The sequence below is a fragment of the Lichenostomus cassidix genome, chromosome 3 (genome assembly GCF_008360975.1).
Source record: "Lichenostomus cassidix isolate B80296 chromosome 3, HeHo_3.0, whole genome shotgun sequence".
Lineage (NCBI taxonomy): Eukaryota > Metazoa > Chordata > Aves > Passeriformes > Meliphagidae > Lichenostomus > Lichenostomus cassidix.
Window position 1 is genome coordinate 101,741,945 of NC_139483.1, and position 25,166 is coordinate 101,767,110.

A 25,166-nucleotide genomic window follows, 5' to 3' on the forward strand; every position below is an offset into this window, starting at 1 on the left:
CAGGGAGTTCCTGTCTCCTTGCAAGCCCAAGGTGGAGAAACAGCTCTAGGTAACCACCAAGGCAAGGCTGTGAGTCTCAGAATATTGTACTGTCTGTGTCTCAGTGACCCAGACCTTGGCTGTGTCTACTCCCTAGCCCTAGCGTTCCAGGGGCCACTGCCCCAGGCTCCAGGAGGACAGGACTGTGTTTAAGCTGATCTGGGGGAAAGAGCTGCACTAAATCAGTGCCTGTGCCACAACAGGGCCAAAGCCCACATCCACACTGCACATAGTTTATTAGAATAGGTTGTACTCAGGCACCATTTAATTTGTTTGATCCCCTTTTAGGGGATCTCTCCTTTCACCTGTGTGGGGGATGGGAGCAATGTAGGTGCAAGAGTAGGAGACAGAAGTAGGTTTAGTACCTGCCTGTGACTGAGGTTTCCCAGGATGTGTCAGGTTTGTTCCTCCCCTCCCAGAAAGAAATGAATTCTTGCTCTGCATAGTATAAAACACCTCTATAAGCCCCACCTTTTGTAATTCTTCCCCTTGGCATACATCTTTCACTCATCCAGAGAAAATAATTTGAATTATTGTATTCACAGTACAAGATGGTACAAGTCTGCTGCTATTAAATGGTGGATTTTATTGTTCTCAATAAAATTGAATACAGTTCCTCTTCTTTTTCCTTTAGGATAAAAATGTGTTTAGGATATTCAAGTGACATGAAAGAGATCAAGTTCCTCACTTATGGTTATGAGATCTGACTTTCAGAACTGTAAAGTCCATAAAGCTGTATTGAATTCTAACAGCAACACCACAATAATTTGTACAAGAGAAGTAAAAATTTGAACCTCAGTCTGAAGAAGTTCTGCAAGTCACAGAAGCAGAGAACATCTCTCGCATAAAAGCACCTTCTCTCAACACAATGTTAAAAATATACATGGAAATGAAGCTAAAGCAGCTGAAAGGCTGTAGCTGAAAAAATAAATTATACCCTGTCTAAGGGATAGAGTTGTTCACCATCCTAGAAAGATGCAGGAGAGGGAACTGGGGTTAGTCCTATACAATTAAATTAACTCTTCTGTCCCCAAGAGCTCACCCTTTTGCAGACCAGCACACCACTGAAATTCCTTACTAACTTGGAGAGCAGGATATGGATCCTAAAGAAGAAACCATCACCACTAAAATGTAGTTTTCTACTGCATTCAGTCTTCTCAGGTACATGAAATCACACTCTCATAAGTAATACTTATGCCGCAAAAATGAAAGGGCAGAAGAACAGTCCTCAAATGCTAAAAAGGAAAGGGATAAAGTATAACATCTTATAAGATCTTCTACAGAAATTAATTGAAATGGATTTTAGAACCTCAGGAAAAGCCTTGAGATAACAGAAGCCTGGCAATTCAGTTGAACTACCACTCCTTCACTCTCAATTTACTGATGAAGTGATTGCCATCAGTTGCTGTACTTAAGTAAATTTTTTTCGTTTTAAACAAGTATTTCCAGACTTAAAATATGTACTTTTCACTGAGCCAGAAAGAAAATAGCCCAGAAGCAAGGGGGCACAAGGGTAAGAGAAATGAGCAAGTTGCACCAAATCAGGTGAGATGACTGGTCCCCACCAGTTGTTTCCTGAGCTGTTCTTCATGCCAAGAGTTGTGCCCTTGCCTCCTCTCTGGGTGAATTGCTGAGGGGCAACCAGATGTAACCACAGAGACAGGGTGCTGAAATTTTCAGAAGCCACGGAGAAGAGAGATTTCAACCCCACATCCACCCTGATCCTTTTATTGGGGAAGAAAAACACAGGGCAGAGCAGGCATGTAATGGCTTTTATACCAGTTAGCTCCTTTGGTGCCATGAGCCAAGCAGTTGGTGCTGCTGGAGGGAGCAATTGCTGGTTCCAATCATATCAGAATAGACACTGGGTTTCTTTTTCTACCTCAGGGACTGAGGCTGTTCTGGGGCAGCTGGAAGGTTATGATACTGCTCTGTTTAACAGGAGGCACAGCAATTCAAAGGAGGAGGCCTTGCAGGGAGAGTATTAGCCCAGGATTCAGGAGGCTTGCACTCCTCACACAGCAGGGAAGGTTTTCCACCTGAATCCAGGAACAGAGCTTCTCTGCCTACTGTGTACAAAGGATGCAGCAGTGTGCTGTCTGCCAGCAGCAGCAATACCTACACAAACACCCTGAGGATGGCAAGGAGGCCAAATCCCCTCCTTGGGGTAAGAATAAGCACCTTGGAGAGAATATTCCCCAGTGGTGAAAGGATCACACATGGATGAAGGTCCCCAGGCAGGCCCCAGCTCTGTAAATCCCAGAGCTCACCCCCACCCCCCCCAAAGAGAGGGGAGCCTGGGGCCTCCCGCACACACATGGAGCTTTGAAATTCTATGCTGAGGAGCACCATGTAGGTGCCAAGAGGTTTTATGGTGACACATTTGGGCTGCACATAGGTGTGCTTGGGACAAAGAAAACCTCCTGCAAATGGGCTTCAGCCAGCTCCTTGGGAGAGCTGCCATATCCCCTTTGACTGGGGAAACCAGGAGCTATCCTTCCTGGCAGTAGCTAAAAAAGTACTCCACAAGAATATAAATACACCCCAGCTTCTAAAGAGCCAGTATCTGACTGACTTTTGCTCCCCAATTTATCTGCCATGCAACCACAAATACTATTATTGCCTTTAAGAGGAAAGAAAACAAAGAGAATTCACAGATCCCAATAAAGCAGTCTGTTTCTAATGAGCTATGGAAGCTGGGTTCTTCTGAATGCCCTTTCCTCATCAGGCCCCTGACTTTTTGCTTCTTTGCACACCAAAAATCAGCCCAGGCTTGCTCTCTTACAGTACTTGATGTCAAGGTAAGGAGAAAGACTCACCTTTATCTATGCTTTAATGCATTTCTTTCCAAGCACATGTCCTTCTAGCATTCTAGCTAACACTGTGGTTTAGTATTTTTGGACTCACAGGCACAAATAAAAAGCAGAAATGATACAGAAGTGGCTTTCAAAACACTCAAATAGACTTGTGGCAGAAGCCAAGACTTGAACTTCCTTAAGCTTTCCAAATCATTAGAGCATTGTCAGAACATGTTTTCCTCTGGATATAGGTGCATAGCATTTACTGAAGACATTGGCATTTAAACCAAAAAGCAAAGGAATATGCCAAAAAGAGAAAATTAATTGGGAAAAAAAAGTAAATGTCAGTTTTCTTAATTTTTCAGTATTAAGTTGTTGCTGCTTTAAGCCACCAAATCAGTAGTTTTAAAATACTAGCTATCATTGAATATAGACTATAGTAAAAATGAGACTTCTACCTTTTTATCAGTGACCAGATATAACAAGGTCACTTATTAACAGTGACTTATCAACATTTATTTGAAATGGAAATAACTATCTGCAGTAAATTTCTATTATTGTTCCTATTTTCCTATAAAAACAAATCACACCAGACTTCTCTTTTCCCTTGCACTTTTGTCATTCACCTGTTGAAATTGCAGAAGATGTTAAGCATAAACAAAGAAGATGGATCTGCTTTCAACTTGTGTTAACAGGGATATAAAAATAACATCACAAATACCAGAGGGAAAGCATGTGGTCATAAAATATCCACTTAAAAGGCAAAGAAGTGTTGATAAAACACTTGAAGATTTTTTTTTCTTTTTTATATATATATAACCAGAAAGGCAGTTCCTGAATTTTAGTATAAACAGACACCTCTGAAGCAGAGAGAGTACTACTGTCATGTCTTTAAAAGATTTTACTGATATTCAAATGGATTTTATGTACCTCACAAGATGGTGGAACATCTGACAAGAAGCTTTATATAAATCCCAGTCCAGCCATGGAGGGAAATGTCCTCGAATTTTCCCACATATCAAAAATATTAATAGATAAGATGATTCTTTATATATCTCATCCTTCAAAACAGTACTAAACAAAGCTTTTAAAAGAGCTAAAGAGTAGAGCCACAGTGTATCTGGGCATCACCTTGCTTTTTTACAACTCTTAAAAGCCCAGCAACAGATAAAGAATATCAAGGTATTGACTAAATGTATGAAAACAAATGAAGGTATCTTAGACAAGACTGTAAATACAGATTTTTATTCCTGATGATGTCCTTGAGCTTTGGTTTGAAGAAAAAACCTCAAAAAACTCAGGAAGCCACAATCAAGACAGAGTTAACAGTACTAAAATAGGCTGCCCAGCTGCAGGCTTGGCTCTCACAGCAGTGTCTAATTGTTACACTTTTCCCCCATACAAGTGTAAGAGAGAAGAAGGTGGCTCAGGCTGCTCAAGGCAGTCTGTGCTGTGCTGGTAGAGCATTGCCATGGCAGATGAAGATTGCCAGGACTCTTTCAGCTGGAGAAAACTCTGCTTAACAGTCTCATGCCTTGAGGAGACTGTCAGCACAATGTCAGACCCAGGGAAGCCACCACACCACTTAAAGCACCCATGATTGTGTTCTGTAGGTGCAAAACCCTGGCAGCACAGAGGTATCTCCCTTGATTTCTCAATGGGTTTTTGCCTGCAGACTGAACATTTCCCAGTCCTCAGACCAGTGGGTTAACACAGGGAAAAGCACTGGGCACCAAGTCACTGACTTGTCAAGTCTGATGTCTGGCTTATGTGTTCTGCATTTTCCTGCTATTCCCATGTTGATATTCCTAAATATCTCAGCCCCATGGCTTTAGTCTTCACTTACAACAGGAGTAGCGAAACGAATCCTTGGTCACAATAGCCTTGTCTGTTGGAAAATAGTCTTGATGATATGTTCCTTGTCATGCAGCCCACACAGATTTTTCCAGAAAGAAATCTCTTTTAGATATGCTTAGACAATAAGAAATCTCTTATAGATATGCTTAGCAGGCAGCTGGAAGACAAACAAAACTCACAAACATGAGCTGCAATTACAGCACAAGCTGTTTAGTGGGATCTCTGTACAGGCAGCAACAGAGACACAATCTTTTCAACTCCATGACGTCTTACATAGTGCAAATAGATTTACAAAATACTTTCTTGCTCAAGTTAGCCTGCACAGAAATTTCCTGTAGTATAATTCTCTTTAATCTAAAGTTAAAAAGCAGACACTTGTTATTGTGTATTTACCACTAAGGGATCATGATTCATGCTAAGCAGCAGTTTTCCTTAGAAAGGAAAATACAATATTGAATCCAAACTCTTTTCACACCACTGTTCAGGTGCAAAGAAAAAGCCACAAAATTTTTCACCCACAGAAAACCAACCAACCCCAGGAAAATATGGCAGGAGCTCCTAAGTATCAAATTCTCTAGTAAGGACAAATCCTTAACACTTTGCAGATAGAGTGCATGTACTGTTACAAGTCTTTATTAAAGATTATTTCCATTTAGGCTGATTATTTCCATACTCAGCTAAGCAATCACTGATGCTACATATGAGTTTTTTCACTCACCTAGGGAAGGCAACTTGACATTGCAGAGCCACAACACTCCTGCAAGAATCACAGTTTACAGCTTTCCTGTCAACAGCCACTACAGGATCAAGGATGTTCATCTCTATCTTTCTTCAAAAAAGCCCCACTGTCTTTTACTGACATTAAGCTCCCTGTAGTCCTTTGTTCATATTGAAGCTTAAAAAACCTCAAAGTGATTTACAATTAACTTCACACCTGTTGCCACCTTCCTTCCCTTACCGCAAAACAGATGCTTCCAACTGGAAAGGTCGGATGAACACACAAAAGAGTAAGAGTCTAATGCTGTAGATAAACAGAGAACACACTAACAAAGTTACATCCAATACTGGTTAACTGACCCTTTGTCCATAGACACTGACAATCTATTCTCCCAGTAGATACTGCAGAAACAATTTTACTTGTGAATCTGGGCAGCAGACTGTGCTTGCTTAGGCCACCTAACTGCAACTTCATAACACTAAGTATTCTTCTTTAGTCTGTCATAAGTCAGTGCATTCACCTGCAGGGAGAAGAGAGATACACACAAGTCTGTTATGTCACAGCAGCAATACACTTGGTGTAACAGTAGTGTAATTTAAAAGTGAAACCAACCTCCACTGGTTGTTTTCCTTCCTAAAAAGCACTGGTCCAGATGACACTTGCCCATGTGGGTGTGCACTGTGGGCTGTAAGACACGTCAGCTTTTAATTCTCTGTACAGCATACTGTAGGACTAGCAGTCTGTGACCTGACACAACTCATGAGAGCATGTGCCAAACTGCTGAGCAAAGGCTCCGGAGAGACTTGAGACTTGCCTGTGTTCTTACCAAGTCTGTGTTTGCCAGGACTGCATCTCCTTGGACAAAAAACACCTAAAGGCTGTTGCTTAGTGTTGCAGATCACCACACTGCAGTGGAAATACAGCTACAAGACAAGAATATTTAGATCATGTTTAGGGCAGTCTTATCTGGAATCCCATGTACACTGACCCCAAAGGATATGAAAGCAGGTGGGGGCTACCCTACTCTCCCAGGCAACTAGCTGCAGGAGAAGGGGAAAATGGCCATAAATTGCATCAGGAGCAGTTCAGGTTGGATATTAGGTAAAAGTTTTTTCACTGAAAAAAATGGGTAGTCATTGGAACAGCCTCCCAAGGAAAGTGGTAGAGTCATTATTCCTGGAAGTGACCAAAAAATGAGTAGATGTGGCACTTCTGAATATGATTCAGTGGGCATGATGGTATTCAAAGATTGGACTTGAAGATCTTTGATGTCTTTTCCAACCTGAATGATTCTATAATTTTGTTCTGTGAACTGAACAAAAGTGGCCAGTCTTTATCCACCCCTCCCAGAGGGATAAGCCTCCAAGGAGGTGGCCAATAGCCCCAGGCAGCAGCTGGCCACCAGAGCTCTTACATAACAGAGGCTGCATGCACCACCCTGGGCTCTGCCAGCAGCTCCTGACAGAACACAGACATCTCACCTGCTCTTGCAACAGAGATGTGCCCCGGATAAAGGTGAACATCCTCACTTCAAATCTCTTTAGGTGCTGAGGAAATTTTACTCTGAGGCTGTAATTAACTTTGTGGAAGACAGTTCTGTAGAAGTCTTTTTTGTTTTCACACCTGTTTGGGAAAGTGAAAGAAAACATATTTAATCTAAACCTTCAACCAGATCTTCAAACACAGCAAGGAGGTAAAATACAGAGGAGCTTCCCTCTCCCTTTTCCATGGGCCATAGGGGAATGAATAGAGCCTCACCAGTTCATGATCCCTGCATTTGGCCAGTCAGGGCTGCTTCCTGCTCTTTCTTTCCATCCAGAACTCTTAGCCAGAAGCACTCCCATGACCTGCTGCCCCGAGAAGGCACAGCCACTGTGCTGACACCAACACATGCCCCACAGCCCAGCAGCAATTGCATCCAAGCTGACTTCTGCCTCTTCCCCTTTCCTCCCACCTAAGCTACAGCACCTCGTGCTGAACAGTTACCAAACAGAGAAAGGAAACCCTCCTCACCCATGTATAAGGATGTGCCACTGGGGAAGGCCGTTCTGGCTTTGGGAGTTGGTAGCCCAACAATCATCCAGGTTTAGGTCCAATCTTGCATCTCTAGGCTGAAGCAGTTCAACTTCAAAATACAGGGCTTCCCCCAGGTATTTTATCACAGGATATTCTGATCCCTGGTAGGGCTCTGAATAGGATTTATCTGCAAGAGAGTATTGATATTAGAGTTTCCTTTTTATTGAGTAAGTATTCACAAACTTTCTTCTTCACTCTTTTTCCCACTACCATTTACTCTGGCACAGTAATACTAAAACCTGGGACAGCATATAAATGTCAAGAAATGGGGATAGAATGGCAAGAAAACAGGAACCAGCAATGAAAGCAAAAACCTCAACTGCATTCCTTGGCTCTGAGGATCCAGAAGCGAGAAACTCCCTCTGCAAAAAGCCATTAGAGTAAGATTTTAATTCAAAATCGTCTCAGTAAAGGTACTGAAAAGGGAAAATTAATAAGAAACTTCATCAAGGGTGAGTTCATCAAGTAGAAACTTCATCACTCCAGTCAGTGAGTGTTTGGTTCAAGCTTAAGCCAGCCCTTTCTGCTGGCAGAGGTATCATTTTACAGCAGTAACTCATAAATGTTACCTTTGAAAAGCTTCAATGAAAGAGCGAGACAGCCAGACCCTGGCTTAATAGTGGGTGGTGTGTTCTTCTTAGATTCATGTTGGACATCAGCAGCCTGCCTGACTGGATATGAGCAGAGAAATTTCAGCCTGAGAGAAGAGATTTAGCATTAATTTTTTTACAAACAAAACAACGTGTGTGATCTTTCTTTAGGGAATGACACTTACCGGTATATGGGTGTATCATTGCCAGGTCTGAAATAGAGTACCTCATTTTCATATGTCACAGCTGTGCTGTTGAACTGAAAGGTATTCACCATCACAAACAGGACACTTACATTAGAGTTTGATTTGTGTTTGGCACAATATCTACATCCCTCCACTTGACTGGCAGAGTTTTAGAAATAGCAAGAAGTTACTGGCCAACAGCCCAGTGCCCACTGAACTAAAGCTGACATAGCTGACAGCTATGCCATAGGCAAGAATAAAGTTTGTTAGCTTGAATATGACTTAACACACTAGAAAGGGAGTGCATGGGGCCTGAGAAAAACATCAGCTGTGTCTGTTTATTGAATCAGTGAGTAGAATGAGATGCAACACTGCAGAAGAAAGCTTTTTTATGATCTGAATTTAGGCATGTTACCTTTTTATTTTGTCTGTTTTCTATTTGTACAGTATTTGATGGTAGGAAGAGTGCCCACTCTAGGCTTTGGCCATGTAGTCATTAGCAGTACCCAACCAGCTTCTGCAAGGCATACAAGCATATCTCACCAGTGCAGACTCACATTCAAGCTCACCACTAAATAATTCAGAGGTGCCAAACTGAAGGCTAGTTTCAGAAAGCACCTCTGACCTTGAAAAAACATTTTTACTAAATAAGAACTTCTGTTTAACTAAATTTAGTATGCTCAGAAAGAGTAGAGATTACTACTGTGCTGGTTTCTGCTGTGACTTCCATGCAGCTTCTGCTCACCTCTGAATTCCTGCCAGAGTTTTAGCAATAACTCTACCCCAGTGCAGATTAAACCTCATGGGACTATGTCCTTACCCTTCTACTTGTTCCACAAGTGTTCACACTGAATTTGAAGGTTGCAGTCTTCTCTGTCACCAGACTGGGTTTGCACTGTCTGTCCCTCAAGACAGGCAGACCAGTGTCCAGCTCTTCACCACCTACCAGCTTTATTGCAGTAATAATCACAGTGCCATTGGGCAGGCATTCTGAAAGAAAAATATGTATTTTCACACAAATCAGGATTCAAACGCCTTTTGTAGCCTAAAAACAAAGATGCTCTGCATGGATTTTCTGGCAAGTTCTTTTGGCAACTCACAGGGAGCTTTCACTCTCTTCAAAATGATTCTTCTAGCCAAGATATTCAGTACATTTAATAGCAATGAGTAGCTTTAGAATGACTGATTCATAGGCTGATTCTCCCTCCATTCACCAAACCCCCCACCTCTCAAAATAATAATAAAATTTAACTCTCAAAATAATAATAAAAAAACCCCTTAAAGCTTCTTGATTTTGGAGGAGTAAAGGAAAGTAGTATTTCCCACCTCCTTCCCCTGCTCCTGTACTGTATCCTGTAGGCAGGATAGTCACTCCAACATTTAATTTGACTTGCCTCCAGGTATATTAAGTGGTAGGAAATCTGACAGGTAAATAGAGTGCCACACAACTAAAAACCCTAGAAACATTTCAGACTGCATGGCTTAGTTTTGCAACTCAAAGAGCATTAACTGCTAATCCCCAACATATTACGTATTAGCTCCGAAGGTGAAAATATGCAGGAAACTGAGAAGTTGCTCCTCTGAGCCAAGGTGATGCCATCCTTCAAGGTTAAGTAGAGTGAAGCCTTTATTGCAGAGGTATGAAAGCCCTAGAGATGACAATCACAGGTTATATAAGAGAATAAAGACACACTGTTCAAATAAAGCATCCAAAAACTAAGAGGGCAGGTTATCACAAGCCAAAGGTAATGGTGCTTGAGCAAAGTCAAATTCACAGGATGCATCTTTTTAATCCAGAAGTTCACACAATGACCTTTTTCAGGTTTTTTTTGCAATAGAATGTCATACAAACTCCATTGCATGTATAGTTGTCATTAAAGATGCTCAGCATTAAAGTAAACACAGAATATGTTCTTTTTTCTCTTCCCCTTTCTGCCAACATTTACCAAGGGAAATTAAAGTTTTTTTACAAGGGCAGAAAATAATCCTCCATTATACCTTTGAAGTCTGTCTCAAAGAGAAGCTTCATTTTACTTTCAAGAACATATGGTGTCATTTTGACATCTCACAGCTAGAACAAGTCTTTTAGTGGCTACATGTTGGCAGCTTTACCTCATAGTTCACATGAGAAGAAAGGAAAGGGACAGAGATTGTCAAATGAGTGCCATTGTCCCTCAGACTGTAGTTGTACTTCTGTGCAGCCTCTGGGGTCAGGTGCCAGTCTGAGATGAAAGGTAGCCAGTTTTGGTCCACATTTCCGTGAGTGACAATGAGATGAATGTTCCTCCCATCACAAAATCCTCTTGCACTGGGCAGTACTGGAAAACAGCCAAGAGTCAGCCAGCTGCCATCAGTTTAATAGAGCTCCTGGGGACTGTCAGTATCCCTGGCTGAAATTAGCCCAGCTGACAGCAGAGATCACAGCCAGTTTGGTACAGTTTTGCCCAAGTTCCACAAAGTTTACCTGCATCTTTCACAGCTGACAGTGCAATGACTGGGACGACAAAGGTCTCACTTGATGGATGGGTGATGAATGAGAGTGTGACATTCAGGGTATATGCTCTCATGTCCTCTCTCATGTACTAGGAAAATCATATTGGGACATGAAAAATCACCAAGAGATTTCATCATTTCTATACCATGGGATGCTGCAGGGACTTAGTACACACCTCCTTCTTAACACTTGGTGCATCAAGTGGGACTTGTATTACATATGCTTTGCTTCCATTAGTGTATGTGATCCTGTGTATTAGGTAGCCATGCTGAATAGCTTCAGGTACAGCCACAGTAACCCCCTCAATGGTTAAATTCACAAGTTCCACATCTGGGAGGAATGATCCCACTGTCACATTCATTAGCCTCACACTCAGATTTGAATCTGAAATGGAACAGAACAGCATTAAGCTCTTAACAGTACCAAAATATTCAGTAAATTCAGTGTTCAGCTACTTACTATTGGTTATAGCAACTTCTACTTGTTTGAAGGGTGTTTCTATTTCCTTGGTAATAATATGTTTGGTTAGTCCCCATTTGTCATCTTCCCATTGGTGTTCCAAGAACAGGCTGATGGTGTATTTTGTCCCAAGCTGTCCATTGCTCACAGAAGTCTAGAATTTCAAATCAGCACCCTTTAGTATAGTGCAATTTTACATTAAAAATATGTTCCAGCATCTCAAGGTCAGCTAAAGATACAGCTTCCAACCAGTTGCCCTTTCTGCTGAGGAATCCTGAACTCTTGTATCCCTGTGAGTTTAGATTATCTCAGAATACTCAAAAGTCAGACATCCTTCAGAAAATTATTTCCCACTCTCAAGCTTCAAAGCAGCAAGGGACTATTTTACAGTGAAAGGGCTGCTCCTGCAACTTCCTTGAAAGTAGAATTGCTACATTTGCCCAGAACCCAGTTTTCCCCAAGCAACTAGATGTATATGTGGAGTCCCACCCCATTCCAATAGCACACAGTCTGCTGGACTAAGGGGTTATTCCCATTCTCTTAAGTGGTCTCTGTAAAATCCAACAGAATTCATGCATGCTTTATAATCCAGTTAGGACCATCTCCAAGGAGAATGGCATCAGGACTAATAGGTGAAAGCTCTGTGATAACCTGAGGAAAGACACAAATATATATATATCTGTGGAGGATTCTATCTGTGCTTGCAAGAAAAGCAGTTCTTCATAAAGTGGTGATTACAAAAACCATCTTTGGTCAGGACTTCTGGAGTTTTTAACAAACCCATTTTTCTCCCTCACTCCCTTCTTTCATTTGAAAGGAAAAAGATGAAGAATTAATTCTCATCAGAAAACAAACAGAAATCCCAGAATATTGCTTTCCTGGCACCTAGTGTAAGTCACTGACCTTGTAATAACCACCTTCTGCACCTATTGGAATCTTCATCGTAATTGCATTTAATTCATTCAATAACACATATTTCCTGGAAGCCATTTCTTTGGCAGAGAGTTTGTGTAGATCCACACCAGCTTCCACAAGCACATCCTTAAAGTGAGTCACTCCAGCAGAGAGTGGTGGAATATACTTTGGAACAGTCCAGGTGATTGTTTTGTTCATGTAGTCCACACCATCTTAGGGACAAGACATGAAAGCTGTCAGCTCATTAGCCATGAGTCTGTCCATGTACATTTTGGCATTGGAGGAGGGAACCACACTCCTTACCTACAGGACATGCCACAGCAGTATCCACCATCAGGATCACCCACTGGTATTTGTAAAATGTACTTGATCTCACCACAGAAAAGGTAATTCCCTGATCCTGAAGGAAGAGATCTGGTTAGGCCTGCACAGCCTGGCAGTTTTTTGGGCCAGAAGAAGCACACCAACCTTGACCAGCTGAACTTGGGTAGCATTGTACGGCACTCGCAGCAGGACCCTAGAGTCTGTGGCATTGAGTCCACAGCCTGTACTCCAAGCATTGCTCACAAGCAGAGCCCTTTTTTCTTCTGGCTGATGAAATACTGTTTGCCATAATGAGGCTTCTTCTGCTTTTGCCTACCCAGAGAAATTAATAGTTTAAACATGATGTTCAAAGTAACAGTTTACTGCATTGAATGATTTACTGTATTGAATAACCCAGCAGTTTTGTTGCTTTACTTTAAATTTTGCTGGTGGGATACCCCTCCAGATTTCTTCACCTCACACATACAGAAAACTTTCCACATTAAGGGCATCAGAGATTAACTAATGGCACTAACTACACTGCTGCAAGAAGAAAAAAAGCCTCTTCACAATTATTTTCTGGGCCATAGGGTCTTAAATTTTTTTTCACAATCTCTTGCCTGGGGGAAACTCTATTTCTTCCTTGGAGACATGGTTTACAGACAGATGTCTGTATTTCTAATCTATAAAAATATGCTAAAACCACTTGCTACAGAAGTTCTGCTATTTCCACTTAAGTACTTTGTGAAAGTACTGTGTGGTTATACGATGGTTGTGCCAGAGGTAGCACTAGCTTTTAATAGGAAGAAAACCAGTAGTTTTACTTCTGGAAAGACAGGAGTCCAATTCTCAAGCTCATCTTGAATGAAGTCTTTTATAGTCTGTGGAATTTCCCTCCTGACAGAAACCTGAAGGGGAAAAAAAAAAAAAATAAAAATCTGTAAGGGGTTTGCTGATAGCACTTGTTGACTTGTCTTCAACAGCCCACAAGTCTTTTTCAAGGGAAACCAGCATTTCCTAGGCAGAGATGCCACCATGCCTGGTGTATTATCTATAGTCTGCTTGATTTCAGTTTCTTTTTATTTTCCACCTATCTTCTACTTCCTATTTCCTCTTAAGACCAGGAGTTTTTTTCTTGACTCCCATGTCCTCTTCCCAGAGGAGTCCACTTCTCCTTGTGCATTTCTCCCCAGCAAATTGATCAGGGAAACTTCCTTTAGGAAGTATACATCTCTGTCTCAAATAAGATTTGTTGGGGCAACATTCAGCGAGTTCAATCCATGAGCTTAACCCTTTGAATACCATTTCACAGATTTATTAGCTATTACTGCTAATATAGGCTAGACAATCATAATATAAATGTATCGCTCAATTCAAGATGCATGCCGTGCACTCCCTCGTGGTGGGGCAGTCTAAAGCTGATTGGATTCTAGGAATATGTATTGGAAACAGAATTTAAGAGGGCATCTCGTGGTATTTACCTCCTTACTTTTAGCACTGTCCCTTAAGTACTTACCTCCATGTAGTTACTTTCGCATATTAACTCTCTGGGACTCCATGGACCATAATGGCAACTTGCACTTTTCAGATGAGTTGTAGCATTTTTCATATCAGGTGTATGAGCTGCTTTGATTTGTATAGTTACTGTGAACACATCTTTCTGCATGGTCAAAGGGAGCATTTACTTGTTAGAATGATTTTCCCTAGTTAGGCTCCACCTATCCTTGTGACCCAAAAGTCAAAACAGAAAACACACCCACTAGCCTCTGCACAGAAGAGCAACTCCATACTGAAGCATTATCACTTTTAACTTCATTAGCTACATAAGATATATGCATAAAGGTGTTCAGCTACACAGGAACATAAATTCTTTGGGCAGCAGATTTGTTCCTTTCACATACCACCAGAAGTGGACAGTAAGAAAAACCAAACCAAATAAACTATAGGTGATTTAATGTTTTATGACATAGTAGCAGTGAGCCAGCAACCAAAGCTTGAGTTCTTACCCTGATATGTCTCAAGACACTAAATATTATTAGGGCAGAGCACAACAAAACTGCCAGATGGAATTCCCTGTTGTTATCCAGGGAAAACAGTTGCCCTTCAAGGGCACATGTGATATACTTCATGTGCTCATCTGTAGGCCATCCAAATGGCAGTACCATGGAATATTCTCAGACCTCTGCATACATTTGAAGAGAATTAAATGATTTTCTGCTAACAGATAATCAAGACATTATGACACCCCAATTAATGGCCATCAATAATTTGGTCATTTCTCACATAAAGTTGGAGTACAAGAGCACTGTAGTCAAAATGTCTGCAACAGACTTACCTCCAAGCGAGAATGGCAGCTCAGTGCTGAAGCACGGAACTCAATGCTGCTCCAGGTGCTGTAAGTGACTGTATAGCCACACTGTGCTGCCATGGCCTCACTGAGCTCCCAGGCTATGCCAGAACGATCTATGGGCAAACAGCAAAGAGCTGTATTAACAAGTATAACTCATGTTCTGTAAACTCCTTGAGATAACCTGCTCTGGCCCCAGGGTTCAGCTGAACCTGCTCTGAGACAGCCCAGCTGCATCCCCTGGCCTCAGAGAATTACAAAGTGGTGAAAGAGCTGTGAAAGTCTACAGAAAGAAAGAAAGGTGAAATTGCAGGCAGACTGGGACAGGGAACACTTGCAGCTGAAGGACTGAAGAGGGAAAAAAAAAAATGACATAGTCTGCAACATGGAAAGATAGTAAATCCTAAAGGGGTGAAACCCCCAGTAAGCAGAGAACAGTCAGATGGGTCATCAGAGTCAAAGCTGACAGGACTGACAGATCAACAACAGCAGATTGACAGATGACAACAGCAACATCAGGAGGCTGACCTGTGCCTGGCACAGGTTCATGTTTCTCTGATCCTGCCCAGCAGAGTCTCTTCAGGAGACAATCCACCAGGATTATGAACACACTAAAAATTAGCTTGAATGTTTTAAGTCCACTAAACTGTTTTTATAGTTTTGAGTTTTTATTGTTTTGGGTTTTTCCTTCCAAAGATCATTGTTTTATGAATTTAAGATGTATGTATCCGAGTGACAGAGTGTCTTTGTGTATGAGTGAAAATGCTTGAACAAAAACCATATTTTTAGTGGGTTTTGACACAAGTTTAACCTTCTAGAAAAATGAATGGTGTGGAGAGCTTATTCAAAGCCAAGTTTACATTTTATACATGTAATCTTACAGTAGGTGCTTATAGCCCAAAAGTTGTATCACTGTGCCCTTCCAGGGCATTCTGTGGTGCTTTTCCACTGAAAAGCACCACTTGCTGACTACTAAGTCCATAGCTAGAGAGCCCAGCTGATTTTTCTTAAACTTCATTAAGTATTTGCCTCCCCCAAGCTGAAGCCAAGAAGGTGAAAAGCCACTAGTGCAAAAATAAGTAATATAGTGCCAGCTTCAGGTAGTGGACTTTCAGAATAGTATGTGCTGTTGCTGGAGAACATTCTTATCACAACGGAAATCCACCAGTTTTAACATGCCTAGGAACTACCATGTGCATTTCAAGTCCAAAGATGGCAAAATCAAGTCTAATCATGGCTAAGTTATCAAAAAAAACAAAGTCCACATTAAAGGCTCTACAGAAATCAAGGCAGCAGTTGGCTTTACTTACAATGAGATCCAACCTACTAAGCTCTATAATAGTAGAATAATCAGAGAAATGTAGTACAGAAGGATCTCCAAATTTTAAACAATTTCCCATGTGTAATTCTCTCCAAATTCTTCTATATCAACTTACCAACAATAGAAAGAGACAAGTATTTGTCCTCAGAGTATTCTGCACTCAGTGTTATCCTCAGAAGGTTCCCCAAGCACTCTGAACTAATGCGTCCTGTGTTGAATGTATTGAAAGGTTGGTAAGTAGGGGATTCAAAATAAGATACAAACAAATCTGCTACTTCCCAGGTTGGTTTATAAAGTCAGTGTTGTGAAAGTCATACATCTCTGGCCAGTAGGCGTTAGAGGTTGTATTTATACTGGCAGTAATCCCAGGAGAAAAGCTAGCACCAAAATTAGTATCCTAGTAGTAATGGTGTCTGATAATTTAGCAATGCTACCTGCAAGAGCCAGTCATGGAAACAGGACTTTGGAACAGGGACAAAAAGGTACTAGATTGACTGCCCCAATAAGGACACCTTAGATGAAATAAAACAGATTATGAAAGGCCTACACACTCCTGAAAAGAGAAAAACCCCAACCTCTAAACCAAAAATCCCAACCAAAAAAACCCCATAAACAAACCACAAAATAACCAGAAACCTCCCCCCATACCCCTCTATTCACAAGAAGAGACAAAAGCCAGTTTGGATGGGGAGCAGCCACATTATCTGTCCATCAGCCCACCCTGGCCACTTGCCCAATACCAGTACCAAAAGCCAGCTGGCTCGTTCTGGGAAAGAACAACACAGGAGCAAAGGTGATGGCTTGAGAAGCTTAGTCCCAAGCTATCACCACAGCATAAACCAGGCCATGGCTCCCAAACCTCTTACAGGCAGGAAGGAGCTACAAACTGTTCTAAGGGTAGGACTGGAGACCAGAGACTTCTCATTTGACATGCACTTCTAACAAACATAGATTTGTTGCTTCAAACAGGAGTTTCTGTGGCATCATGAGCTAACACCAACTAGATCTTTCATAATAATGGCACGTGTTAAGAGCTGAGAGGATTCTTTTTCCTAGAAGGTTCAGCACCATAGCCTGAAGCTAACTAGTGATGCAATTCCTATGTCAGAGATGTTCACACTAAGGAGCAGCAGACAGATGCTGGTGAACATGACACTATTCCACTCATACTCAAAGATACCAACTGGATTCAGTGCAGAAGCTGTATAATTGCTCCAAGATGGATAAAACCTTCTCCAGTATCTATTTACTTTGATATTTGGGAATTGCCAATATGTTTTGTGTTGGACGCACAATGAGAAGTCCTTGACATAGCTCTCTGCATCTGCTGCTCCAGGACCAGCTCTGTTTCTTAAGGAGGCATTTTTGGCTAGGAAAACTCTTTCATCTGAGGCAAATCACAGATCTTTTTATAATATTTAGTCCTGGTTTTGGCTGGGATAGAGTTCATTCTCCTCCTTGTAGCTGGTACAGAGCTGTATTTTGCACTCAGTGCAAGAATTATGTTAATAGCACACTGAAGTTGTGGTTGTTGCTGAGCAGTGTTTAGCAAGAAACCAAAGACTTTTCAAGTGGCTCATGCCCTGGGGAAGAGGTGCACAAGAAGCCAGGATGTAGCACAGTGGGGACAATTGACCTGAAGTGGCCAAATGTATATTCCATACAAGAGTGCCATGGCTGACATATAAACTGGGGGGAGTTGGCTGAGAGGCACCAATCACTGCTCAGGGACAGACTGGGCATCAGTCAGCAGATGATGAGTAACTGCATTGTTCAACACAAGTTTTTTTTAGGCTTCACAACTTAAAAAATTAAAAGTAGTATTATTAAGATTAATATTGGTTCCAATACTTGGTTCCAATTATTAAAATATTGTTCTCAATCCATGAGGTTTTCCTGATTCTCCCTCCCATTGGGGTGGGAGGGGACAGGGAATAAGCAAAAAGCTGCCTGGTATTTAGCTACCAGCTGGGTCAAATTATGATGAAAGACCTTATATATTGTATGGTGACTAACAACAACTACACTCAAGAAAATAAGAATAAAGTCCTTATTAATTCATCAGTACTTGTTACCAGAGTGAGGAAAAGTAGAAACTTTTGCTTAATATGGTGACAAATAAAACTAAGGAGTGTAGTTTACAAGAAGTTCCTGTATGTTTAAAGTTTCTCAGAAAAACATGCAAGGCTGCCGAAAGAGCTCCAGACTCTCCTGAAACACATGCATAAGTCTAGATTCATCTATGAAAAAGCCTAGAAACTGATGTGAAATCAGTTTATAGCAGCATTACCTGGTGTCTCTTGAGTCCACAGGCCAGAAAATAATATCCCTGCTAGTAACAATCTGTAAGAGAAGACAGGGATTAGCAGCAGTTTCAGCTGTGATAGCAGCTTGCTAACAAATTTCTTGTTCAGAAAGTTGTCCTCAGAATATTAAACTAGTCTTAAATTTAGAGCAACTGTTCTAGACTAGGAAATGAGAAAATGGGATTTCCTTAGTCATCATTAGGGAAGGTAATCCAGACAGGTTAATACACTTAATGCTTTAAGTAAGACCATTTATGTTTGGCAGCCATAGACCTCTCACCTCTGCACCAGACTCAGCTCCATCATGCATTTGCTCAGCCTCTACGTGTGGTGATTTTCCCTTTGTAGCCCCACACAAACAGAAATCTCCTTTCTTGCTTTGCATGGAAATCAAAGCCTTTCTGGCTTCTTAATATTGGGTTAAATATAAAGGCTGCCACCTTTATACTGAGGAAACCCCTTTTCAGCTGTTTATCCTCTTAATTATGAACCTGTAATTCACATCACCTGGTTATTTGCTTTACTGATTAAATCTACTCCTAGGTCTCTCTATTTTCAGGCCTGTCAGCTCCTGACTGTCAGGTTCTCAAGGCTCATTTGGCTAGAACAGGGTGCTAACAATGCCAAGGTTGTGGGTTTGATCCCTGTCTGGGCCATTTACTCAAGAGTCGGACTTGATGTTCCTTGTAGGTCCCTTCCAATTCAGTGTTCTGTGATTCTGTGAAACTGGTGCTATTCTGGTAAAGCAGGAAGTAATCCATTGTTTCACAGCTACTGTGCTCTTGTGCGGTGGGTTGACCCTGGCTGGATGTCAAGTGCCCTCTTCAGCTGGGTAGGGGGAAGAAAATATAAGGAAAGGCTTGTGGGTTCAGGTAAGGACAGGGAGAGATCAGTCACCAGTGACCATCAACGTCAAAACATTTGACTTGGGAAAACTGGTCTAATTTACTGCCAATGAAATCAATGGAAGATAATAGAAAAAAACAAACAACGACTGGAATTTAAAAGCCCTTTGCTCCTACCCATTCCTTCTTCCTGCACTCCACTTCCAATTTTTCTCCCTCCTCCCCATCAGCAGCACAGGGCAACAGAGAATGGTGGCTGCAGCCACTCCTTCCCTCTCAGGAGAACTTCTCACAGAAGGACTCCTTCCCCTGCTCCAGCATGGAGTCCCTCCCACAAAAAACTGTCCTCCTTGAACTTTTCCAACATGAGTCCTTCCCGCAGGCTTCAGTTCTTCACAAACAGCTCCAGTGTGCTCCAACATGCATCCCTGCCATGGGATGCAGTCCTTCAGGAAGAGACTGTTCCAGTGTGGGTCCCCATGGGCTGCAGTGGAATCTCTGCTCCAGAGCCTGGAGCACCTCCTGCCCCTCCTGCACTGACCTTGGGTCTGCAGGGCTGTTGCTCTCACATATTCTCACTCCTGTCTCCTGGCTGTAGTTGCATAGGGCTTTTTTCCCCCTTCTTAACTCTGTTATGCCAGATATGCTGTCATCATCCCTGGTGGGCTTAGCCTTGGCCAGTGGCAAGTCTGTCCTGAAGCTGGCTGGTATTGGCTATTGGACATGGGGGAAACTTCTGGCAACCTCTCACAGAAGCCACCCCTGTAGCACCCCTGCTATGAAAATCTTGCCACCCACAGCCAATTCACCCTGCCTCCTCTGGTGAGGATTTTGCATAGCCTTCCCTAGGCAGTTGAAGTCTGCAAGAAGAAAATGTGTAAAATGCAGTCTTAAGGCACTTGGGTTAAAAATTAGAAAGGAACTGTTGCCCTGTAAGGTAAGAGGTCAAAACTAACAGTAAAAGGGAACATAGCTGGAGACTGAGGTGTGTCACAAATTAAATGAAGAACTTTCTTTCTGGGTGACCTCTAGGACACCTAGAGCAGAAATTATCCTCAAGTTTGGAGAAAATGAACCCAAAAACTGTGGAGGAGTGAATCTGACCACAGACAGATCCAAGATAAGGATGCTGCCTTTGCTACTGCTGAAGGCAGAGAAGTCACACCTTGGGCCCTGAGTCTGTGTCAGTGTCATTTCCCACCACATGGCAGGCAGGAGGGCATTCTGGTCACCGCCAGTGATGTGTGGCAGTGGGATGTTCCTGGGGCTGCTGAGCTGAGCTGCTGATGGTCAGAGGGCAGCCAGGTGACAGAGTGAGCCAAGGGGCTGTTGTGCTGTCTTTTCACGTTGTCTGTAAGTGCTGAGCACTATTGATGCTTGGCAGCGTTTCCTAAGGAGTGCTCAGAACTGCCCGCATCCCTCTCTCACTGCGTTTCATATCGAAACCAACCTTACATCGGGGATTCTTCTGTCCTAGGCTCATGCCTGTGGCATTTGGGGTTTGCTCCTTCCTGTGCCCGTGGGAAGGCGGCAGGAGGCGCAGAGCTGGAGGATTTCTCTGTCGTTAAGCGCGATGTCCTGGAGAGGGAGCCGCAGGATCGCCCGGCTGCTGCTCCGCTCCCGGCGCCTTCCCGGAGCGCAGCGCGGGCTGTGCCTCTGCTCGGGGCTCCTTAAACCGAGCACAGACTGCACAGCATCGCAACATTGACTTGTATTTGTGCTGCTGTCACGGCTAACTTCAGTGAACCCGTCACACGTCTTCAAGAGTATCAAAAAAATTAATTGAATGTGAAAACCAAACTTTGCCGTGCTCCAAAATGGTGGATTTTACTCCAGAAACAAGTGTTATTCCCAACTGATTTATTTTGCAGTTGTTTCCTTCTGAAATTCCTTATATTATATATTTTTACCTTTAGAGGGAGCTTTCCTGAGAAGTACTATCCATCAAGGGTATTATATAAATAATGGGTTCTAATAATAAATAAGCCCATGATCAGGCAGTCAGGGCTTAAATATTGGATAGCATGACCCTGTTTATTATTGTTGGAGCTGAGACCACTGGAGTTAAGGATTTATTTCACCAGACCGTGAGCTTTTACAATATTACAAAAGGATTGTTTTCCAGAGCTTGCTGTTAGGTGCTACCGAGCAAGTGCCTGAGATTTCAGCTAGTTTGCATGAAATCCATTTGACATTTGAAGATCTGCACTGTTGACAAGCACATCACACGTAATGGTAACCTTGGCTCCTGGCAGTGCCAAGGTTGCTTATGCTTTTCTGTTCCAAACAGATTCCAGACATGTTTCCATTAATTCTTCAATCTGCCTATACTCACATGCAGGCTGAGGTTACAGGGCAAAATGGAATTCTAGAGGTGTCTTATTCACACCTTGCAGTTTAAACAGTATCACAATAATTAACAACCATTTACTGGAATGAAAGAAGAATGAAAGAAGAATTGCAGTAATTCTGCTGCAACACAGCCTTATCAGTGTTATTGAAAACATTACCCATCTAGTTTACCCACTCTCAGTCACTCTCAGTAACTCCTTGTTTCCTTCTTTTTCTTTTTTTTTTCCTTTTTTTTTAACTCATCAATTGTAGATTAATTTCTTTACACTTTTATGTTTCTGGGTTGTGGAAGAAAGCAAGAGGTCTTGTCTGTCACAGTTTTAATTGCTAAAGATTAAGTGAAATCTAAAAGGCTTTACTCAAACTATATGGCCGAAATGTCCAGTATAACAGAAAAAGGATTCCTTTTGGTCTTTCAATCAGTATCAGGGCAAGAAGAGGAAGAAATAATGTAGTATTATGCGTACTCTCAGCGCTAACAACTTGCACAAGGTATCTTAATATTACCAGCATTTCAGCTGATAACTGACAGCTCTCCCACAGCAAGCAGGTGAGCAAGAGGGAAAAAAGAAGGTCCACACAATCTAATATGGCTGCTAAATACCCCTGGAAAGCTATTTTGTCTGTATGCAAAAATGCATACTAAATTAACATCAAAGATAATCCTGAGCTAATAGGAATAGTAAAAGTGAGAGAGATTTTGAAATCTCACCTTTTTAATGTGATCCTTGTAAAATGTCCATCAGGAAATGCATCAATCATTTTCTCCATAGGGTTGCAATGCAAAATAAGAAATTCAAAGTACTACTTCATCTGTCTCTCTCTGTTAACTCCTCCTCCCACGATTCTGTTCCTAGACAGTGTATTTATGTGCTAGCCTAATGCGAATATTTTCCATGTAAAAAAATGGGGAGACAGAAAATACACAGTTCATCTGTAAGTGATATCTGCAAGAGCAGACACATTAGATAGAATGAGGCCATTAACTAAAACTCAGCAACTTATGCTGGGCTGTCTCTGCTGCAAGATATGCCTCCTCTGGGGATATGAATGATTTCCTAAATCATCACTGACTTGATTTGCAGTGTAGCACAATCCTGCCGTGGGAGTGCAGTAGTTCTAAGACCTCAGAGTCAGGAAAGTGCCTTGTTTAGAGTTATGGGTGGTTTTCTTTGAGCTCCCCTGTAGGCAAGGGCAGTAGGTGTGATGATAGACATAATTTAAAAGGACAGAGGTCCTGAGTTAAAGCTTTAGAAGGTGGGTTATGGAGCCCTTTCTTCTCCGAATAAGGTACAGCAGGATGTGTGAAGCAAGCCTCTCCTCAAGAGCACTGATCACAACCATGTTGTTCTATGTAGCACACCATGGTTTGCACACAGAGTGTGCAGGAAGCTATGGCATCACCCCTACTCCTTCCTGCCTGTGCTTTCATCTCCTTCAGCATGGTGCTCCAGGAGCAGGCAATGGCCTGTCCAGAACCAGCACTGTAACCTGAGTTATGTACGAGTTCTCCTGCAACTGAGAACACCAACCTCAAAGCTTTTCTGCATCAATAAAACTGAGGCAAATTAAGCCAAAGAGTTACACCAGGAAGTAATTTGGCCCTTGAAGCCTAGATGGGATTTGAGAATAGGAATTTATGTGTGGTGGAGAGCAGTGTGTGGAAATGCCTGGAACCAAATGCAAAGCAATTTAGATTACTGTGATAGCACAAAAGCGCTTTGTGTAGACGATTTAAGACATCTGCCCATGGTCCAGACATCTGTGTGCAATGAATACCAGTTCTGAGCTAGCTCTTTATTTATCATTCAGTAATGTCCATTAATAATTGCTGCCCCCATGCAACCCTCTCTTTGTCTATATGCAGTTATATATGGTTACTTGATGACGCTAATAAACAAGGAGAGAATGACTCGTTCTGAAATTGAAAATACAATCTATGATCTAGCTCTATTTCAAATACAGACAAACACATTTTACTCTTCACTCCCATTCTCTCTCTTTCTCTGTATTTGAAGATGCTCTTGCACATTTGTATCCCTCAAAGTAATGGACACATAAAGTAGCTCCTGTCATACAGATGGGTCACACAGAGAAAATCTTTTTGTATTTTTAGCTCATCTTCAATCCTTCTTCTCTTCAGACAGATTTCTTTTCCTTGGTGACTATCAGTACTTCTCTGTATTTCTACTCATATTTCACTGATTTGGAATTTTGCCTTTACTTGTGTAGAGTCTTGGAGACCTTACAATATTGTTTACTTTTCTAGTATGTCTTTGGTACTGTAAGAAGGTAGGAAATTTTCTTTTGTGTGCAACCATATACCAGTAGTAATTAGACTTTGTAGCAACCGAGATAGCAAGTGAAAATAGTGTGTAATCACCTGAAATAAACAAATTTGTTCCATCTGTTCAAGTAATTCCATTTCTTCTTAGCAGTCCAAATGAAGCAATACAGAAGCAAGAGAAGAGAATTCTTAATAAAATTTAACTTGTAAGTCTAATTGCAATTTATTTAAGTACACTTTTATGCTTATTTATTGAAGTCTAATGTTTAATGCTGCAGTCTTGAATGAACAACAATCTGTTCCTCTTTGATTTTGGTGAGTTTCAGATTGGGCTCTCAAAGTTTGGAGGATCTGTTCCCAGTACACTCTAATTGGTGAAAAACTTCTTTTTAATGACTGATTTATTTTGAAATTTGGAACTGTATTCGGTTTCATCAGTGTTTATATGTATTGCTGTGCTGGTAGAGCTCCATATTGTTTGTGAGGAAGAAGGTAAGTCTAAATTCAGATGATGCATCTTCTTTCCCTGGAACTGGCAGCTGTTCAGGGTTAAGTTAAAGCATTTTCTCATGATGGTTAGGAAACAATTCTGGCTTTTTGTCAGTCTTTCTCCTTCTGTGGAAACAGATTCCAATAATAAAAAGCCAAATGATGAATGACCTTTATGCAGTACCACTAAACACATGGAAAAAGTCTGGGAACATCCCCATCTTGTCCAATGGATAGTGTAAGGAACTGGTCTCACATTTGCAGACTACCCTATGAATAAGACCACAATGGCAAAATGGTCTTAACCTCCAACTGAGCTCCACAGAATGCTGGAAAGTCTGTGCTAATGAAAAGCTGTGTTGGGTCTTCCAAATTCTTCTTCCATTGTTTCCCCCTCTTCATCTTGAGCAGTAAGACAAACCAGGAATCATTAGACTGAATTAGAACATTATACTGAGATTTGGGCATCCTGTTTCAGATTTTCTAAGTGATCCTGGCAGTCTCATTAAACACCAGTATCTACATCCCCCATTTATGACAGGGTTAATAATGTTTCACAGCACTGGTCAGCAAGATACAAAAAGAGTTTGTGAGCTGCTCATATGCTACAAAATATGTGCCCCAAAATGGCCAGGTAAATATGGAAGATCATTTATATTCTACAGTAACATCATTATTTTAAATTAAATTAATCTAGATTTACACTGGCTTTGGGTGAATACAGGGAAAATTTGCTCTAGAGTAAGTATTTTACAGGAAAGAGAAAAGTTTGTGGCTTAATGAGA

The 25,166-nt window shown here is 41.6% G+C and overlaps 1 protein-coding gene across 4 annotated transcripts in view; it reads right to left on the reverse strand.

The window, feature by feature from the left end:
• The window catches only part of LOC146440317 (zona pellucida sperm-binding protein 2-like), a 36,039-nt gene that overhangs the window by 5,067 nt on the left and 5,806 nt on the right, over window positions 1-25,166 (reverse strand). Inside the window, exons 1-22 of one of the 4 annotated variants that reach the window (XR_014851116.1) lie at window positions 18,689-18,838; window positions 18,393-18,445; window positions 16,218-16,310; window positions 14,770-14,897; window positions 13,951-14,094; window positions 13,247-13,342; window positions 12,600-12,767; window positions 12,435-12,531; window positions 12,120-12,343; window positions 11,217-11,370; window positions 10,933-11,141; window positions 10,728-10,845; window positions 10,376-10,581; window positions 9,795-9,912; window positions 9,084-9,253; window positions 8,264-8,337; window positions 8,058-8,185; window positions 7,426-7,615; window positions 6,894-7,035; window positions 6,239-6,335; window positions 6,025-6,097; window positions 5,772-5,932 (exon numbers count right to left, since the gene is read on the reverse strand). Coding sequence is in view for 3 of the 4 variants with exons in the window: in XM_085056914.1 (XP_084913040.1) it covers window positions 5,929-5,932; window positions 6,025-6,097; window positions 6,239-6,335; window positions 6,894-7,035; window positions 7,426-7,615; window positions 8,058-8,185; window positions 8,264-8,337; window positions 9,084-9,253; window positions 9,795-9,912; window positions 10,376-10,581; window positions 10,728-10,845; window positions 10,933-11,141; window positions 11,217-11,370; window positions 12,120-12,343; window positions 12,435-12,531; window positions 12,600-12,767; window positions 13,247-13,342; window positions 13,951-14,094; window positions 14,770-14,897; window positions 16,218-16,310; window positions 18,393-18,445; window positions 18,689-18,714 (2,712 nt within the window). In the remaining variant the exon portion in view is untranslated. Of the gene's footprint in view, window positions 1-1,504; window positions 5,933-6,024; window positions 6,098-6,238; window positions 6,336-6,893; window positions 7,036-7,425; window positions 7,616-8,057; window positions 8,186-8,263; window positions 8,338-9,083; window positions 9,254-9,794; window positions 9,913-10,375; window positions 10,582-10,727; window positions 10,846-10,932; window positions 11,142-11,216; window positions 11,371-12,119; window positions 12,344-12,434; window positions 12,532-12,599; window positions 12,768-13,246; window positions 13,343-13,950; window positions 14,095-14,769; window positions 14,898-16,217; window positions 16,311-18,392; window positions 18,446-18,688; window positions 18,839-25,166 lie in introns of those variants that run through there. The other 3 variants (XM_085056915.1, XM_085056914.1, XM_085056916.1) reach the window with 3 other exon arrangements.